The sequence below is a fragment of the Grampus griseus genome (assembly GCF_964374135.1).
Source record: "Grampus griseus genome assembly, chromosome: 1".
Classification (NCBI taxonomy): Eukaryota; Metazoa; Chordata; class Mammalia; order Artiodactyla; family Delphinidae; genus Grampus; species Grampus griseus.
The window spans coordinates 178,727,578-178,746,232 of NC_139017.1; the positions used below are offsets into that span (position 1 = coordinate 178,727,578).

Genomic DNA, 18,655 nt, shown 5'->3' on the forward strand with positions numbered 1-18,655 from the left:
TATTTGGTGTCATTGCCTCTGTCCTGCTGCTGCCGGGTCTTGGAACCTTTGGGCTGAGGCCAAGCGCGTGGGCCAAGGGAGGCAAAGTAGTATTGAGGAGCGTACTTGATGTCACTTAACTAATGGGGAAAGGGGCGGGCTTCAGAGCGTCCAGGGCTCACGCTAAATGGCTTTGGGGGCAAACCCTTTGAGGCCCTTTCTTGTCTCAGTCATTACAAGGCATGACGTAGTGGAAAGAGGAGGCCGGAGGTGGGAGAAACGTGGGTGGCTGAGGCCATGGCTCACCTGCCCAAAAGCTGCTTCAACCTCCTGAGACTCCACCCCTGGGCACTGTGCCCAATACCTTGCTCCCCCCCCCACCTCCTGAAGGTGTGGTGCTAAAAGGTGATGAGATCCCCGTCTCTTGGACCTGGCAGGAGGGGCTGAACCCTTAAAATAGAGCAGTGTCCCTCCCGGAAGAGGTCGTGAAGTGCAGAACATTCCTCACATCTGCGAGCCCACAGAACCCGAGGAAGCGGCCAATGCCGGGAAGGGGGCATCGGGAGGCCATGGTTTACCTTGGTCGCCTTACCAGATCTGAGGTGGCTCATGACCTGGCTGGCAGTTACCACACTAGGATACTTAACTGTCTTTACGTCTGAGCTCCCTAGTGGGCAAGGAGTAAAAGGAAAGATGGTTGGAGGGCTTCTGGGTCTAAAGTGGAGTTTTCCTCCTCAAACCCTGGGAAGTATTTAGCATAGCGTGGGGCCGGTGCCTCTGGAATCCTCCAGTGATGAGGCGTTAAGTGATGGCTGACGTGAGCTCTTGGGGTCACAACTGTCACCACCCCTGATTCTGTGCTCACCCCGTGCCAAGCGCTGAGCAGAAGCATAAGCACTTACTGTCTGGGGCGGGGGGCAGCCATAAACGTGTGCGGATTCTTTGACACTCCTCCCCTTGAACCTAAGGAATGACGTTTTGGTGACTGCCTGGACCAATACAACGCGGCAGGGGTGGCACTGTTGACCTCCAGGGCCAGGTCACAGAAAGGCCTTGCAGCTTCGGCCTGCTGCGACGTTCCTCCTGGCACCCAGCCACCATGCTGTGAGGGAGCCCAGGCAGCCCATGGGAGGCACCCCGGCCCACGGCCAGTGCCAACTTGCCAGGCACACGAGTGAGCCATCTTGAGAGCGGATCTGCCCCCTGGCCCCGAGGGCGACTCTGGGGTCGTCTGTTACCCGGCAGTGGACTGGAACAGCAGGCTTTCTCATTTAATTCTCGAGCACTGTTACTAATTCCATTAAAAAGTAAGCAAGTGAAGCGTTCAGTCACTTGCCCCGGGTCACAGCTCTAAACAAGAGCTGGGAAGGAATCTGGATGCAGGCAGTGGCCTCCCGAGCCCACACGCTATTCTTCCCAAGGTTGCAGAACCTGGGTACCACCAGGGCCGCTTGCTGTTCTAGGCCTGGCCCTGCCTATGTGCCAAGCCAGCCTCCTGGACAAGCAAACCAAGCTTCTGCCCCAGGGGAAGGTCCTGTCCGTGGTCATGCCGCCAGCCAGGGTCCAGAGCGCGCTTGGCCACAAGCCTGCCTGTCCTCAGGCCCCCAGATCCACTTGGCTGCAGAGTAACGGGGCCCCTGTCTTGGGCCAGCCACCACCGCCAGGGCCCTGGCCACTGGTCCCGGTTCTAAAAGCCACATGGAGAAAGATGAGAGCGCCCTTGGCCAGAGGCTTGTCCCCCAAAGCTACCTGCCCAAGTTTCATTTGGCTGGGGTCTCCCAACACTGGCCGAGCTCTGGGGTGCACGGAGGGTCAGGCAGGACACCGTTTCTTCTAGACGACACGGTGGGAAAGCAGCACCTCCCTGGAGCCCAGGTTCCCGGGGAACAGGCCGCTGGATGGGCCAGAACAATCGAGTCCAAAGCCATGTGGTTTATTGGGGGATGGGGCCAAGTGGGCTGGGGGCCGGGGGGTGTCGGCGAGGCGGGGAGGATTACGTTTCACAGTCCTCGGGGATGGCGGCCGTGATGATGAGCGAGGGCTCCATGACGCCCGGGCCCGAGAAGGTCTCCTCCGCACACAGTCTCTGGCCAGGGAGCTGGGAGGCCAGGCCACCCTGGGCCAGCGACTCCACGATGACCTCAGCCGAGCCCACCTCCAGCTCGGTGGGCGGCTGGAGCGCCACCACCACCATCTTCTCGTCCTCGATGACCAGGTTCCGGAGCTTGCGCTGCCGTGGGTTGTAGTTCTCCACCCGGTCGTGGATCTCCATGTGCCTCCGCAGGTGGGCCTAGCGGGGACGGGCGCTCAGGCTGGGCACAGAGGCATCTGGGGGAGGGGCTCAGGGGCCGGGGGGCGGGGGCAGGAGGAGGCTGGCCCCAGGCCTACCTGCCGGGTGAACTTGTAGCCGCATTCAGTGCACTCGAACTTCCTGACCCCCTTGTGCCTCCTCACGTGCACGCGCAGCTGCTCCACGGCTGCAGGAGGGAAGGGCCCAGTGTCGGGGCGGGAGCAGGGCTCCAGCCCGGAGAGGAGACACAGCCTGCGGCGGTGGTTCTGGGCCCTGCCAGGCTCTCCGGCGCCACCCTGAGGTCACTACTGCCCAATGCCCTGGGGAGCCTCCGCCCCTGCCTGCGGGCCAGAAGCTTCCACAGTGGAGGAGCCTGTGACAGCCCCTGTGGCCCTCTCTCCCCAACCCGGGGCTCACCCGGGGCAGGGCCAAGGCACCTTTGAAGGTCTTGCCGCAGATCTGGCAGAAGTGGGGCCGGCCCTCCTGGTGGCGGCTGGCCACGTGCCTCAGCAGGGGCCCCTTCTCCGTGAAGCGCTGCTCGCAGAACTCACAGCTGAAGGGCCTCTCGCCGGTGTGGGTGCGGTTGTGCTTGTCGAGGCTGGCTGCGGGACAAGGTGAGGGCTCAGCCACCGGGCCTTAGCCCCAGGACAGGGAGGGGACGGCCTGCCTCACCTTGGGTGCGGAAGGTCTTGCCGCAGAGGTGGCACTGGAAGGGCTTCTCGCCTGTGTGCGTGCGCAGGTGCATGTTGAGATTGGCCTTCTGGGTGAAAGCGTGGCTGCAGAACTCACAGACGTACGGCCTCTCGTTCCTGTCCAGGTGGGGACACGGGCAGAGGCGTCACCGAGGGAAGTGGCCCCCTTGGCGCCACTGCAGCTGGGAACACAGGCCGGCCCGAGCCACGGAAACAGGCAAGGCTGAAGCCAGCCGGCCTGAGCCTTGGGAATGGGCCCGGGCTGCTGCGAGCTGCCTGGTGGAGAAAGGGCTTGGGCAAGGCTGGGAGAGGAGCACGAGCCCCATCCCGGGAGCCACAGGAAACTGAGAAGCTGCCCAGGGCGGGGGTAGGGGAGCCTGGTCTTGCCTGAAATCCCCTCCCCCGCAGCCTCCATGGCCCAGCAGGCTTGCTCATCCCGCAGGCGTCCCCACCCAGAAAGGCTACAGGCACCAGACTCAGGGTGGGGGGCACTCTGGGGGAGCGGCAGCAGACTCTGCCTTCCCAGGCGGCCCACGGGCCTGGAGGCAGCAGCGGGGCCAGGCCCTGGGGAAGACGGGCCACGCCACCTGTGCTTGGCCTTGATGTGCATCTGCAGGCCGTTTCGGCTCGACGCCCGGTGGCCGCACTCCTCACACACAAAGAGCTTCTCCCCACGGTGCTTGAAAGCCTCGTGCAGCTGCAGTTCCGTCCGGGACAAGAAGCACTTGGCACAGGTGGGACACTAAGGGACAGGGTGAGCAGGGCGAGGGTCAGGAGGGAGGGCCGCCCGGGAGCCCCACAGAACCCCCTGGACCCCTCATGGCGGAAACCGCACTGCCCGCCCACTCTGGACGCGGCCACGGCCGCCTTCACCGTGCTAGTGCCCGGCATCGGAGTGCGCGGCCCCGGTCCTCAGGGCCCTCAGGACGGCCTGGCACGCACCGCGTGGGGCTTGGGCGCTCCGTGCAGCTTGATCATGTGGCTCTGCAGGTCCTTCTTCTGCATGAACTGCTGCGAGCAGGAGGCGCACTGGAAGACAGGCCGCGGTCGCCTGAGGCCCCCAGGCTGCCAGGGCGGGAACCCAAAGGCAGGGCACAGCCCGAGATGCTCCCGACCGGGCGTGAAGGCCACACTGGGGAGGGCCTCTGGTGCTACGCCCACGCCGAGGCTGAGGCTGCCCTCCGCGGAGAGAAACGGCAGCCCTGCCCAAAGATGCGGGAGCACCGGACACGGGGACACGGGGACACGGGGAGGGAGGGCAGGGCTCCTTGACGGCTGGTGAGGGGGAGGCCCCCCGACACCATCCCAGGTAAAGGGCTAGGCGGGAGGGCCCCTGGGGCCGCCCCTCGGCCCCCAGCCATGGGGACAAGCCGAGCCTGACCTTGTAGGGCATCTCCCCCGTGTGGGACACCATGTGCACCCGCAGCTCCATCCTCCGGCGGAATGTCTCCTGGCACACGGAACACGTGAAGACCTGGCAGTGTGAGGGGCAAGCGGGACCGGCGTCAGCGGGGGCCTCTGCCTCGATGACAGCCTCGGCCGAGGCTTCCACTCGCTGCTGGGAAGAGTCTGCCCGGGGTGGGGGGGGGCCGGGGGGGGGGCGCTAGGGTGGGAGAGGGCAACACGTAACCTGCTTGCCCTGACGCTGACCCTCGCAGAACGCTGCAAGCCCACCACGCCAGGCTGGGGGCCAGGCCGGGGACGGGGCCGCAGCCTGCAGGTGACAGGCCTCTAGGAAGAGGTGGGGGTTAGCCGCCGAGTCACACGGGCCAGCCAGGGGCGTGGGGGGAGGTGGCCAGGTGGCCTTTCTCAGCAGCCATCCCCCACCGAAGTACCCCTTCTCCAAAGCCCAGGGGCCCAGGCAGGCAAACCCAAAATGCCTCCTACAGAGTCCCTCCTGGGCTTGTGCCGCCCGCCCTTGGGACCTGTGTCCCCGCCACATGTGCCAGGAAGTGGACCCGATGATATCCAAGGACCCTGCAGTACTTGAGTTTACAGTCCCGTCTAGGCCAGTCCCCTGGGGGCCCCTCCCAGGTGGCAGAGAGACAGAGGCCAGCATGCCCTGCCCGCCAGGACCCAGGCCGGCCCCCAAGTACCTGTTCCGAGCGGTTCATGCAGTTCCGGGCTTCGTGCTCCAGGAGGTTCTCCTTCCGAAAGTAACATTTCCCGCATTTGGGACACTCGAAGGGTTTCTCCCCAGTGTGTTTCCTGCTGGGAGAAGCCACGGGGGTGTCGGGGCTGAGCGCACCTGCCGCCCTCCCTCACCCAGGCCCCCTCCAGCACCTCTGCTGACAGTGCTGTGCTCCGCGGCAGAGGAAGACTGGACTTGGGCTGACGCCTGAGGCTCTCCACGAGGCTCGGCCAGACACAGCTGGTGAAGCTGCAGGGGTGAGCCCAGAAACCCTCCTCCCTCCTGGAGACTCTGCAAGGGAGGGCACGGCACAGTTCCATGCTGGAGGGGCTGCCCCAGAGCCACAGGCCGATGGGGAGGCCCAGCCGCCAGCATCTCTCCGAAGACAGAAATGATCCCGGGGCCCTGACTCCCTGGAGAAACCACGCAGTCTGCCTGGAGCTTCCATGGGCTCAGCCTTCAAAACCACAGCCAGAATCTGACCACCTCACCTGGCCTCCATGCTACCATCTAGTGCGGCCACGCCATCCCTGGGCCGCTGCCTGGGCCTCCTACCCATCCCGTGCTCCACGCCTACCTCCCGTGGGGTTTCCACTTCAGGAGCCAGACGGGCCCTCAAGTACAACCAGATCGCATCGCCTCTTTGCTCAGAACCCTCTAACGTTGGGCATCTCACCCTGAGAAAGGCCTGGGGGCCTGTGAGGGCACTGCTGGCCTGCCCCTTACCTTGCTGGCCCCCTCCCACCCCAGAGCCTCTGCTCTGGCCCCTCTCTGGCCCAGAGCGCTCTCCCCAGCCATCCATTAGGCAAACTTCTGCACTTCGAGTCTGCTGGATTATCTCCTTTCTTTACAATCGCAACCTGACCCCACCCTGAACTCCCCAGCCCCCTGGCACTGCTGTCCTTTTCTTTTTTCCCACGGCCTTCATCACACTGCAGAGTCTCTTATCTGGTAGTTCAGGGTCTCATCGCCCTGCTGGAAGGCAAGCTCCACAAGGCCTCTTTGTTCTGCCCACTAAGGTATCCGGTGCGCCCAGCCACCAGGCAGACAGCTCACTGAATGAGCTAAATGAACCCTGACTTCAGAGCCGGGAGTGGCGTGGAGAGAGCTCCGACAACCTGCCAGAGGCCATACACTCCTCTCATCCTCTGCTGCGATACTGACTGTCCTTGTCCCCTGCCCCAAAGACCTCAGGAGGCCATCACCCCTCCCCAGTTCTCAGGGCCGGTCTAGCAGCCTGCAGCCCAAGGTAAGGATGGGGTCAGTGCCTGTACCCAAGTCTTACACTGGGAGAGCGTCCAGGCAGACACAGATCACCCCAGGGTGACTTCCCCAAATGCTCCACTGGCAGCAGCTGCCCCCAGAGCAGGGACAGCAAATGGGCTTCAGCCCCAGTTCCAACTCCATTCGGTCGCTAGTGGCTTCTGAGAGTGTCATACTGAGAAAACATGTATGGCCCAGCCTGGCTTGGCAAGAAATCGCGCCAAGTGATGTCTTGGGCTAAGGAGGGGCAAGACCAGAAGGCGTGTCACCTAGTTGCCGTCCCTGCAGGCCCCGCAGAGAGCAAGGCCCCTGGAGCAGCGCCTTCCAAGAGGATGCTCTGGGATGATGGAAATGTTCCATGTCCGTCCTGTCGATTCGGCAGCTGGGGCCACATGTGGCTGCTGAGCCCTTGAAATGCAGCTAGTGTGACTGAGGAAATGAACTTTCTTAATTTTAATGACTTTGATTTTAAATTAAAATACCTTCGTGTGGCATCTGATTACCTTATGGGACACGGCAGTTTTAGACGAATGGTCTCTCATGCTCTGCTGACACCTCAGAGCTAACCTGTCCCCAGAAATGTGGGTGGCACCAACCCTAAAGATCGACATCTTGGCCCAAAGCCCACACTGCCAGGCTTTAGAAACACCTACAGTCAGGCCACAGCCACAGCACGGGGCCACAGGCTTCTCTCACCCCCTTGGGAAAAGCCAGCTGGAGGTCCATGTTCACAGCATGTGGAACCTGTTACTAAGGTGTCCACAGACCCACTCCGAGCAGAGGGCTCGCAGGAGGGCGAGGAAGAAGGAAGCCAACCAAGGTCAGGTGCTCACTCCCCGAAGGCCAGAGGACGCCAATGCCAGGCGCTCTGTGGGTCTGAGGTGGAGCCCCGGGCCCCTACGCGGCCCAGAAGTGGGGATGCAGGCCCCCTCCCGCAACACGGGAACAGCAGATGGGAAAAGAAAATAGAAAAACAGAACGTTTACCTGTTGTGAACTTTTAGGTAATATTTGCTGAGGAACTTTTTACGACACGTGGGGCATTCAACCGGCACCGCTGTACCTTTTCCGTTCTCAGCAGGCTCGGCTGCCCGGGAACCTGCACTCAGGGCTGGCTCGGCAGCACAGGGCTTTCTGATTATGTTTGATTTCCTCCTGGTCGGCACAGTCTCAGTCTCAGAAACATAATCGCCATCCCCATCATCCTCAACTTGAACCACCACTTCCCACTAGAGCAGAAGAGGCAGCAGGAGGGAGCGAGGTCACCAAATTAATCGGCAGGGGTGCTGGGGACGGATCTACGGGGCAGCCAGCTCCATCCAGTTCCATCCCAAGTCCCAACCCAGGCACATCCCCAGACAGGTCCCTTCACCAGTGACTCTTCCCTTCAGGGTCCCAGGGCAGGCAGCATCCAAATCTCGGGTTTGGAGAGCAGGAGCTCTATTTGTGGGTAACTTGGAAGTCTGCCTGGATTTCACTACCCTGGGAGACACCTGATGCTGCCCACTCGACCCCAAGAAGCTGGCAGCCACGAACACGACTTGCAGAAAGGTCAGCCTGAGGAAGCAGGGTGGAGCTGGCTTCCTACATCTGGAGGAAATCTGTTCTAAACCCACAAAACAGATTCTACCTTAGGGTCCAGATTATCCCGGAAAAGCGTCAGTCTCTCCTCCCCACTCCTGCCTCCCCTGCTCCAGCATCCTGGGCACAGTACCTCGTTACTCCCGCCCTGCAGCTGGACACCTTCAGCCTCAAAGGGCCTTGGGGGCACTCTGCCATCCTCAGGCTCCTTGTTCTCAGGGGGACTAAGCTTCAGAGCCTGCTTGAGTTTCCCACGGAGGAAGGAGGGGTTCTCACTCTGAGGAGGGAGACCAAGCTGGGGCCTCTGGAGGCTGGGACTACCGCTGAGCTCCTGATCCCTGGGGGTTTGACCCAGCGTCCTCGAAACTTCCTCTTCCTCCAAGCTTGCTGGCTCCTTGAGGTGGCTGTTCACATCCCGAGGGGCGGGTTTCCCCAGCCCGCTCTGGCCACTTGGTGCCTGTCCCACTGAGGCTTTGGGCTTGAAGCTCTGGCACAGCTCTACAGCCTCTGGCACCCGCAACTCCCTGGCTGCCAGGAGCACCTGATCCCGGTTCCCCGAGGTGAGGGCGAGGTGGCCAGTGTAGAAAAAGTCCAGCAGGAGGCCAAAGATCTCGGCGAAGCCGGCAGGGAGGACGACACTGCCCCCTGAGCCATCCCCGTAGAGGCTCTGGAAGAAGCGGCTGCAGCAGGCGAGGACACTCCAGTGCGCCTTGAACACCAGACCCCCCACGTCCAGGGTGGCGTCGCAGTACTGGCCCCGCTCCCGCTGCTTGTTGAGCTCCTGCAGAACCCTTACACTGTGCTGGACGAAGGAGCCGTCCATGGTCCGTCTGAAAGGGAGAAAGGCAACAGTGACCCCCTGCCCAGTCCAACCGATCAGTAGTAAGAGAAAGCCCCTGGATCTGAGAAGAGGGTAAGCGGAGGCACACTCTATTCAGTCACATTTATTATAAGCAGGGCTTAGATCAAGGTTAGAAGGTGTAAGCTGACACAGGAACGGACTGAAAGCCTCCCTGGGGGCCGGGGCCAAGTAAGCAGCACATATCGGGGGTGGCCAGAGAGTGTGGTGGCGAAGGCGCAGGCGGACTAGGTGGGGACAGAGTCGGGAAGGGTGCTGGTGGGAGGAAATCAAAAGTTTGAGAAAAGAGGCGGGGGACCAGCGCGAACTCATCAGCCTGGCACAGCGAGAGGGCCCGACGCAGGGGAGGGTGGCGGCGGCAGACAGGTGAACGGGGCCCACGCCGCGCCCACACGTCCGGAACGGCCGGGCGGAAGGCGGCCGCGGTCACACTCCGTCAACAGTCACCGCGGCCCACAGCGCCCCTCCCTCGACCCGTTCCTCCCGACCTCCTCACCCGGGCCGGTCCTCCCTAAGCCAACCCCTCCGGCCCCAAGCCAGGTCGCCCTAATAGCCCAACTGACCAACTGCCCCGGCGTTAAGTGCCGGGCCGACCGTACAGAGACGACGACGCCGCCGCCACCGCCGCCGGACGTGACGTCAGAGCGCGCCGGTCGGGGCTGGATGCCTCGGAGGCCCTAGCCTTTACCTCCGGCCCCTGGAGGCGGTACCACGTAGATAACAGCCAATGGGGTGCAGGGAAAGGCGGGGCCAGCTCCGTTCCCTCGGCGCTGGGCCCGCCTCCTGGGGTTGCCTAGCAACGCCAAGCTGCACGTTGAGTCTACTCCCCGCTCGGAGTCCCGAGGTTCCGGCTGCGGTTAGCCCGGCCGCGCAGCGCCCTCAGGCTTGAAGAGACAGCGCCCTACCCTCGCCCTAGAAAGGAAGCACAGCCAAGACGCACCTTTCACCTCTTTATTGGCAGCCAGCGCAGCCCGGACTGAGCTCTCCCGTGGGCTTACACTTCCCAAGCCAAGGCTGAGGAGCCCAGAGGCCTCCCGGACACCCCAGGTCCTGAGCGCCCCATTCCACCTTCAACCCTGAGAGCAGTGGAGACTTCCAGTCCACCCTGCCCCGGCTTGACCCTGCCGGATCCACTGGTCAGGTGGAGCCACAGCGCCTGGTGTGGTCCTGGGTGGAGGCCTGGAAGTGCTCGGTGCTGTTGAGATCTGGGCGGCACAGGATCGCATAGCACTTGGGGAGGAAATAACCGCTGAAGCCGCCACTCAGGCTGCTCGTCTTGGCCAGCATGTTGACCGTAGGCAGGTGCTTGCCCTGGTAGACACTGGCCATGGTGAAGGAGGCGATCCAGGACATGAAGTTGAGGAGCAGGCTGAAGGTGACACATTTGACCTCGCTGTAGTTCTCTGGCAGGTCCTTGCCCAGGTAGCTGCAGGCAGAGGCGCTGACCTAGAGGAGGCCATTGTAGGCGAAAGCCAGCATGAAGCCCGGTGGGTTAGCCTCTGTGCAGTCAAGCACCGCCAGCTGAGGGAAGGGCTGGTATTCCCTGGGGGGCAGTGGGGTCCACACCGCAAGCCACGTTAGACAGATAAGCAGCTGGGTTGTTGAGCTGATCACCACCAACGGGCCAGCACTGGTTTTGGACCCACGCACGGAAGAAGGTGGGTACCTTGGCAGAAAACTTGAAGATGAACACAAGTTGGAAGGAGCGGATCGTCAGGCAGGACAGGAAGATGGCAAAACCAAGGGCAAAGAGGCCTTCGCGCAGCAGGCATGTGGGCAGAGTGGGCTCCCCAAAGAAGCCATAGTAGCCGCAGCTGCCCCCCGCCAGGGAGCCCAGCATGAGGAAGCACAGCCGGCCTCCAGCCGACCTCACCACAGGCGTGTCTAGGTGCCAGGCAAACAGGCCAGCAGTCCCAGCCACAAGCAGCAGCAGCAGCGTATTAGCTGCCAGGAGCACCCAAGAGATGGGCTCATGCCAAGTCAGAAACACCACGGTGCATGGGAAGCAGGTCTGGCTTCTCTCAGGTGCCCACTCTTCTTTCCCACAAGGTTGGCAGCTGTAGGGGTCTGGAAGGGAAGGCAGAGAGGGTTCCTGAGAGCCGGGTGAGCATAGCAGGAATGGGGAAGGGAAGGGAGGCCGTGCAAGCCCCCAAGGTTCTGGGAGGGCTGTAGCACAGGAGCTAGGCTCTGCCAGGCACAGCAAGATGGGGGTAGCCCTGGGTGAGGGCCCCCAGGCCAAGTGTTTCCTCAACATGCCTGTGTTAATTACAGATTGTGGAGACACCTGGATCGGTTCTGTGTGGCTCATGGTCCCATGAAACCCAGAAGGGGTTTGCAAACCAAGAGGTCGTAGAGAGGGCCTTAACCCACATAACCTTGAGGCTATGATCCAATGTGAGCAGCCAGCCCCAAAGGAAGGGTCTTTTCGTCTCTCCCCAGCACTCCAACTAGCCAAATCCACCTGCCTGAGCTGCCGCTCTGTGGTTTCTCTAAGTTGACTCTCTCAGGAAATAAGAGATACATTCCCACGCCCGCAGAGACAGTAAAAGGAAGGCACGTGGCCCCTGGAGTCCATCTCTGGGCTGAGCCCTTAGCTACCTCTGTTTACTCTCTGGTCTTGACCTTGCATCACTGGGTAGAGTATGCTTTTTGTCCTGCTGCAGACATGCTAGTATCTGCATTCAGGCCAAGCTCTTCAAGGTGTCAGCTGTCACTGGCATAGACAACAGAAGGGACTTCATACAGATAACATGGGAGGGCACAAAGGGAATGATAGCCACATCTGTTTGGATAAAGAGGTTGAATTTAGGGGGACTTCCCTGGTGGTCCAGTGGTTAAGAATCTGCCTTCCAATGCAGGGAACACGGGTTTGATCCCTGGTCAGGGAACTAAGATCCCACATGCTGCGGGGCAACTAAGCTCACATGCTGCAACCACTGAGCCCACATGCCACAACTAGAGAGAAGCCCATGGGCCACAACGAAAGATCCGGCATGCCACAACTAAGACCCAATGCAGCCAAAAACGAAAGAAAGGAAGGAAGGAAGGCAGGAAGTAAGGAAGGAAAGAAGGAAGGAAGGAAGAAAGAAAGAAAGAAAGAAAAGAAGGAAACTCAGCTACATATGAGGCCTTCAACTGCTTGTTTCTTTCTGCTTGATCAGAATTCAGTCTGATGGAAGGTGTCCCCCAACCTGTCCCTAACTGGCAGCAAAGTGACCAGGGCCCTGGTTCTGCACATGTGTGGCCCAAGGGAGGTCCTTTCATCTGCTCTACAGACCCTAGGAGTGCTGGGTGGCTCGCCCACTCATCACTGGGTCACTCACCACTCTTGTTGAGGAAGGTCCCGGACTCACAGAGCACACACTCGAAGCAGCAGTGGTGGAAGCCCATGATCACTCTCTGGTCCCCTTCAGGACAGTCGCTGGAACACACAGACTGAGGCACCTGCAAGAAGCCACAGGCTAGGGGCTTCCCTGGTGGCGCAGTGGTTGAGAGTCCGCCTGCCGATGCAGGGGATGCGGGTTCGTGCCCCGGTCCAGGAGAATCCCGCATGCCGTGGAGCGGCTGGGCCCGTGAGCCATGGCCGCTGAGCCTGCGCGTCCGGAGCCTGTGCTCCGCAACGGGAGAGGCCCGCGTACCACAAAAAAAAAGAAGCCACAGGTGTTCTGCAACCATGCGGAGGGGCCCAGCTCAAGGGACACTCGTTCTTAGGATGGAAAACTGGATCTCTGGGCATCCGCCTTCGCGGATTACTCCCAGGGCAGAGCCCCTGGTTGTGTGAACCAGTGACGACCGGGCGTCTGTCCGTGAGCCTGTGGAGCTTCCCTGGCAGGGCTGGGGAGAGTCATAGTGGCCTGATACCTGGGATCCCCTCTCCTGCTCTGTGTCAACATTGTCCCTGTGCTCCAGGCTGCCTGTCAGGCAATCACCTGGTGAGTGAACATGTCCCCATTACCCAGTTGTCCTTTCCATGCCACCGGATTTTGATCGTATTTATGTCTAGCCAAACTGGAGACCAAAAGGAGGAGCCGACGACCCTGAAGGTCCAGTTGGGGCCACTCCAGTCCCAGGCAGTTATAACTGCAGAGGGGGTCGCCATTGTCCTTAAATGTCACAATGTCCTTGTGTAAAAGGAAATTCACCTTGAGGATCTGCTCCAGAAGCTGAAACAAACAGGGATAACGGCGCTGCCATAGCTGGCACAGGCTGCTCCTCCAGGACCCGCTGGGACCCAGACGGCCCAGGGAGCAAGTGCGTGGGGCCTTGCTGAACTTCCATCTGGGTGGTTTCAGCCCATCTGGAAGTTCTGGTCCCTTGCTCAGGCTCTCTCCCCTCCTAGGAGGCCCCTTCACCCTCCTATTCCAGCCTCCTGAGTGAGAGGAAGTCTCTAACAAAGGAGCCCTTTGCAGAGGTTTCAAGCCCTGGGTCTGAGGCATGATGGGTGGGAGGGGCCCCAGTTCAGAGAACAGAAGACTAACACGAGCCTCAGAGAAGGAATCGGCCTCCAGTCGGGGGCCTTTGTCCCCGACCCCTTGCATTTAGGGTAGCCGAAGAGGAACCGCTCTGCTTGCCTCAGGAAAGCACCCTGATATAGGGTGCCAGTGGCAGGTTAAGTGCCTTACCTGCCAGGGGTAGACCCAGCCTCCGGAACAGACTCCAGAGGCGCAGCCCAGGAGCTGGTGGAGGCTGTGAGCCACGGCCTAGACAGCCTGGTACGTGTTGTAGGCGGAGCTCATGGAGAACGCTCCAAGTGTGGGCATCTTCTGTGCCGTGAAAGCCCAGCACTCCAGGAGCCCCTGAGGCAAGGCCCAAGGGCTCCTTTGTCTGCCCAGACATAGGGCTCTTCAAACTCCTTCAGGCCGGGGACACGCCTCTGTGGGATGGCCACACCCAGCACTGTGCCGTTGCCCCAGATCCCAGGCACGTTGCTGATGTGTCTGGAGATGGCCCAGTCTTCTGAGGCGATCCACACCTCGGCAGTCAGCTTGGCCAGCACCACGGACTCAAAGAACACCCTGGCCAGCTGCCTGCCGGAGAAAACGACCACGACCGCGGTCCTCGCTCGGGCCAGGCAGCGTATCACGCTCTGCATCCTCTCATCGCCCGGCTGAGTAGAGAAAGGCACAGTGTCCTTGAAGGCAACGCAGATGCCCTGCTGGGTGGCCTGGTCCTCCAGCGCCTGCACCCCTAGCTGCCCGTAGTCACCTTCACTGCCCACCATGGAGATCCAGACCCACCCGAACCTCCGAGACGGCAGCATCAAGATCTCCACCTGGCGCTCATCACTTGGGATGGTGCGCAGGAAAGAGGGGCAGAGCCGCTTCACGCTGAGCATCACGCTGCTGGCATCAGAGCTGACCTGTGGGGTTCAGTTCAGCAAGTTCTGTGGCATCAGCCTCGAATGAGGGCCCCCCCCAGTGCCAGCCCTGTGCTGGGCGCGGGGACACGGGGAGGATGGAGACAAGGTCCTGGCCCAGGGTCTCAAGCAGAGCACCACTTGACACACGAGGCTAACAGGTTACAAGTCAGGTAGGGAGTAGGTCCCCAGGGAGACTTCTGGGAGAAGAATGGGAATCTGTCCTGTGGACAAAGGGACCACAGCCGCATGCAGGGAGTGAAATGGGGTGTGTGTGTGTGTGTGTGTGTGTGTGTGTGTGTGTCCCTTCAGGGACTTGAACTCGGCTGGAGTTCAGATCCAGGAAGAAAGAGAGCCTGAGCAGGTGTGTCTGGTCAGGGTGGGAAGCCTTAGCCCCCTGCTGGGGGGCTGGGGCTTTATCCCAAGGCCTCAGGGTTTAGGCAGGGAAGTGACATCAGACTTGTGTTTTAGGATCTGTGAGGAATCTCTGATCTCTGATCAGTGAGGAACGTGTTTAAAAAGGCTCAAGGCCAGGCGAATTCCCTGGCTATCCAGTGGTTAGAACTCCAAGCTTTCACTGCTAAGGGTGCAAGTTCCATCCCTGGTCAGGGAACTAACAACAACAACAAAAAGGCTCAAGGCCAGAGTCACAGAGAACTCCTAGGACCTGATGGAATCATCTAGATGAGAGGGGAGGGCGGTCAGTTAAAGCTGCATCAGTGGCCATAGAGAAGAAGGGACAGCTGGCAGCGGTGAGGGCCCCCTCCCCCACCGACCCCGGCAGAGGCCATGGAGATGAGCTAAATGTAGGGGCAGGGAAGGGAGTGAAGGTGGGACTGCAGGGTTTCTGGCTTCCCTAGAGACAGACACTCTGCCACACGGGCCAGGCAGGGGATGCAGGAAGACAAGAGGCTTGCGTTACGTGGGGAGGGAAGTTCATCTGGGGGCCTGCTGGGTCCATGAAGTGGAGACGCTGGGCGCTGGGCGAGCGTCTGGAAATCAGGCTGGTGCTCAGGGGTCAGAAGGAAGGTGGAGACAGGAAGTTCAGCCCTGTCCTCGGCCTGCCTGGGAAGGGGAGGGGTCTGCCCTAGGGAGTCACCGCCTTCTCAGAGGAGATGGGGGCCGGTGGTGGGGGCAGAATTCTCTAAAGGAGACCAAGAAAGAAGTGCCCCAAGTGAAAGGGTCATAAATGCTAAGGGAAAGTGTCAAAATGGCCAAATGGAGGGACTTCCCTGGCTGTCCAGTGGTTAAGACTGGAAGCTCTCAATGCAGGGGGCATGGGTTCGATCCCTGGTCGGGGAGCTAAGATCCCGCATGCTGAGCAGCATGGGGCCAAAAAAAAAAAAAAAAAAAAGATCAAATGGATTAAAGGCCACCTACTGGGCCCTGCACCAGCCCACCTGAGCAAGACGGTCCTAGCCACCTGAACCACGTCCAGTCCCTACCCAGCTGCACCTTCCAGCACCGGCTAGAAGGGCAGAGTCCAGGGCAGCGGAGGGAGGAGTCAAGGCAAAGAGGGAGAAGCAAAGAGGAACAGAGGACTCTTCGGAGAAGCCTGCATGGAAGCAGGGCAGGGTCAGCCAGGTCTGAGAGGAGAAGCGCCTGGAGGGAAGAGGAGGAGGACAGACAGACGGGCAAGCGTGTGGGTGGGGGAGGAGGCCCAGGGAGAGGTCGATGGATGAGCAGAGTAGGGGAAGGACGGGGCTGGCCCGCACAGGGACAGATGCCACACCTCTGAGCCTGAGTCTGGGGGGCTGGGAAACAAAGGGTGTTCAGTTCTGCACAAAGGTGATAGGACAGCGGGAGGAGAAAGAAGGGCAGAAGTTTCCGAGGAGAATGGATTTTCCAGTGAGCACTGAGGCAGGGAGACCTGGAAGCGGCGCTTGGACAGGAAGGAATGCCAGGCAGGTGACTAACGAGCAGTGACCGCCCAGGAAGTCCAGGCTGGCCTCAGGCATGGCAGCTCCTGCCCACCCACCCCAGCCCACATTGGACTTGGCAGGAGGGGAGATGAGCGAACTGCCAGGGCGCCAGCTTATCAGGGGCATCAGGAAGGGGCTCAGCAGGGCTGCAGTGGTGGCAACATAGTTGCTGGCGTCGGGCCCAATCACCGCCACAATCGCAGGGGAGTAGTGGGCAGGGTCTCCTTGGCTCTCCACGTAGCGCGTCCCTGGCGGGCTCAGCGTGGCAAACACGTTGGCTGACTCCGAGCACCCGTCGTACGGCTTGTACCCCAGGGTGACGTTGGGCAGCAGGGCGGTGGAGTTGTTTATCTCCTCGATGCCAAACTGCATGGCCTGGAAGAGGTGGTAGCCGTGGCCATTGAAGGTGCTAGGCCTGTAGGGAAAGCCAGGCTGAGAGCTGAAAAGGGCAAAAGGCCCTGCTGAGACCCTCTGGTCTCCTGGAACCCCAGGCTTGGGGGGTAGAAAAGAACCTCTGAGGTCATCTGTTCAGCCCCCTACAACCATGACCTCAGTGTGGACCCTGTGGCACACATGGTTCTGTTGACAGGCCTTCGGAGAGGTAGGGGGCAAATTGGAGAAATACACATACCATGCCCACCTCCCCCCAAACAAGCATGTCAGCACTGAAAGGCTCCCAAGTGCTGTAGGAGAGAAACCTGCTATATGAGTCAGGGTTCTCCAGAGAAACAGAACCAAGATGAGGTGCATACATACATACACAGGGAGAGGGAGAGGGAGACAGAGTGAGAGGGAGAGCAGACAAGAGAGGTTTGTTTTAAGGAGTTAGCTCATGGACTATGGGGGCTGGCTAGTCTGGGATTGGCAGGGCAGGCTAGAAATTCCCACGAGACTTTATTTTGCAGTCGAGGCTGAGGCTGAAGGTGGAGTTCTTTCTTTTTCCAGGGACCTCCATCTTTTAAGGTCTTCAACTGTTTGGATGAGGCCCACCTACATGATGGAGGGCAATCTGCTTTACTCAGTCTATTGATTTAAACATTAACCACATCTATGGGAATTCTCTGGTGGTCCAGTGGTTAAGACTTCACCTTCCAGTGCAGTGGGTGTGGGTTCGATCCCTGGCTGGGAGCTAATGTGCCACATGCCTCACGGCCAAAAAAACCAAAACGTAAAACAGAAGCAATATTGTAACAAATTCAGTAAAGACCTTAAAAATGGTCCACATCAAAAAAATCTTAAAAATAGACAAATATTAACCACGTCTAAAAATACCTTCACAGCCACATCTAGACTGGTGTTTAACCAAACAACTGGGCACCAGGCCCTAGCCAAGTTGACACATGGAATTAACCACGGTCCATGCTTAACCTTGTTTAACTAGTACTTTTCACTGGGACACTCATGCCTGTGATGAGGGCCTGTGTTCCTCATGGCCTCTCTGGGAAACACCGACAAGGGCGCACTGGGGACATGATTCAGCCCTCCTTGGAGAGTGTGCCAGCCTGTTCCATTTCCCAGCCTCTCTGCTTGTTGCTAGGCTCTCCCATCGTTCCTATCACTTCTGTCCTTGAGTCGCTGGAAGGAAATGCAGTACCTCCTGCCCGTGACAGCCCTTCAGTTACCTGAAGCCGGTGTTCATATATCTCCTCCTCAAGGCTTTTCTTCCCAGGCTCCCACCTGTAGCTCTCTGGGCCAGTCCTCCTGCGCCAGGCTTTCCAGAACCTTCCTCCTGGGCTGGCTGTCAGGTGTGCTTCATGTTTCGGGCATCCTACTGCTGAGCCATGCTACCTTCAAGCTGCCCAAATCTAACACTTGTATGGATGGCAAGAAACTATCTTCTTTATAAGAAAAGCCGTTGTTTTTTCTACCTAGACTGTTGACTTCATGAAGACACCAACCTAATTTATCTTTGCTAAGCTCCTGAAGCATCTACTGCTGTGTGTTCCCACATGGGGGGAAGCCTCCCCTGGAGGACTGTACTTGCCATCTGGGAGACTAAGGAGTGTGAACTTGGGGAGGAATGGGGTGGGGGAGGAGACGGAGGAGGGGAAAGGCCATGCTTGCTTAATCCTTGCCATCTAGTTACATCACAAAGCCAGGAAACAACTGGCATGGAATTAAAAGACAAAGGACTCTAACAGCCAGGGCAAAAGGACATATTACAAAGTGGAAACTGTATTACAAGGTGCCAGGGAAGGGGCTAGCTAGCACTTGAAGGTGGCGCCTGCAGGTTGGGTAGGGACTGGAGGCAGCTCAGACGGTCACCCCAGAGGCAGAACGGGCAGGGTCTTGCTGAGGGGGGCTGGCAGAGGGCCCCTAGGCATGGGCCCCCCCTAGGTGACAGTTCTGCTGACCCCTCACTCACCTGTCACAGAAGGTCACTGTGGGTCTGCATCTCACCCCTAGATGGTCACTGTGGAGAGGAAACTGGCCCGCAAGCAGGTAATCCCCAGGGAGGCTGAAGTCAGAGGAGGACGCGGTGCCGTGGCAGCTGAAAGCCCAGCAGCAGGAGAGGAAAAGCTGCAGGCCGATGAAGCGCGCCCCCCAGAGTAACATGCTGGCCAGACCTCCCTGCACCTGGCA

At 59.9% G+C, this 18,655-nt stretch overlaps 2 protein-coding genes across 3 annotated transcripts; both read right to left on the minus strand.

Moving 5' to 3' along the window:
• Window positions 1–1,932: 1,932 nt before the first annotated feature.
• ZBTB48 (zinc finger and BTB domain containing 48) lies at window positions 1,933–9,430 on the minus strand. Of its 2 annotated transcripts, none has more exons than XM_082669977.1 (11): window positions 9,358–9,430; window positions 8,069–8,765; window positions 7,342–7,583; window positions 5,058–5,169; window positions 4,343–4,435; window positions 3,904–3,990; window positions 3,549–3,703; window positions 2,942–3,078; window positions 2,707–2,871; window positions 2,368–2,456; window positions 1,933–2,269 (listed from the first exon to the last, which is right to left on the minus strand). In XM_082669977.1, the coding sequence occupies exons 2-11, from the start codon at window positions 8,756–8,758 to the stop codon at window positions 1,973–1,975; spliced, it is 2,067 nt and encodes a 688-aa protein (XP_082526103.1). In that variant the 5' UTR covers window positions 8,759–8,765; window positions 9,358–9,430; the 3' UTR covers window positions 1,933–1,972. The 2 variants fall into 2 exon arrangements, with proteins under 2 accessions (XP_082526103.1, XP_082526104.1); XM_082669978.1 differs by lacking the exon at window positions 9,358–9,430 and adding an exon at window positions 9,291–9,316.
• Window positions 9,431–9,852: 422 nt separating this feature from the next.
• TAS1R1 (taste 1 receptor member 1) lies at window positions 9,853–18,628 on the minus strand (the record flags this gene model as incomplete). Its single annotated transcript, XM_082671234.1, is given in 11 exon segments — window positions 9,853–10,240; window positions 10,244–10,427; window positions 10,429–10,861; window positions 12,118–12,238; window positions 12,750–12,867; window positions 12,869–12,957; window positions 13,417–13,494; window positions 13,498–13,578; window positions 13,584–14,153; window positions 16,190–16,487; window positions 18,438–18,628. Coding segments are annotated over 11 exon segments (2,472 nt in total). The 3' UTR covers window positions 9,853–9,931.
• Window positions 18,629–18,655: the final 27 nt, after the last annotated feature.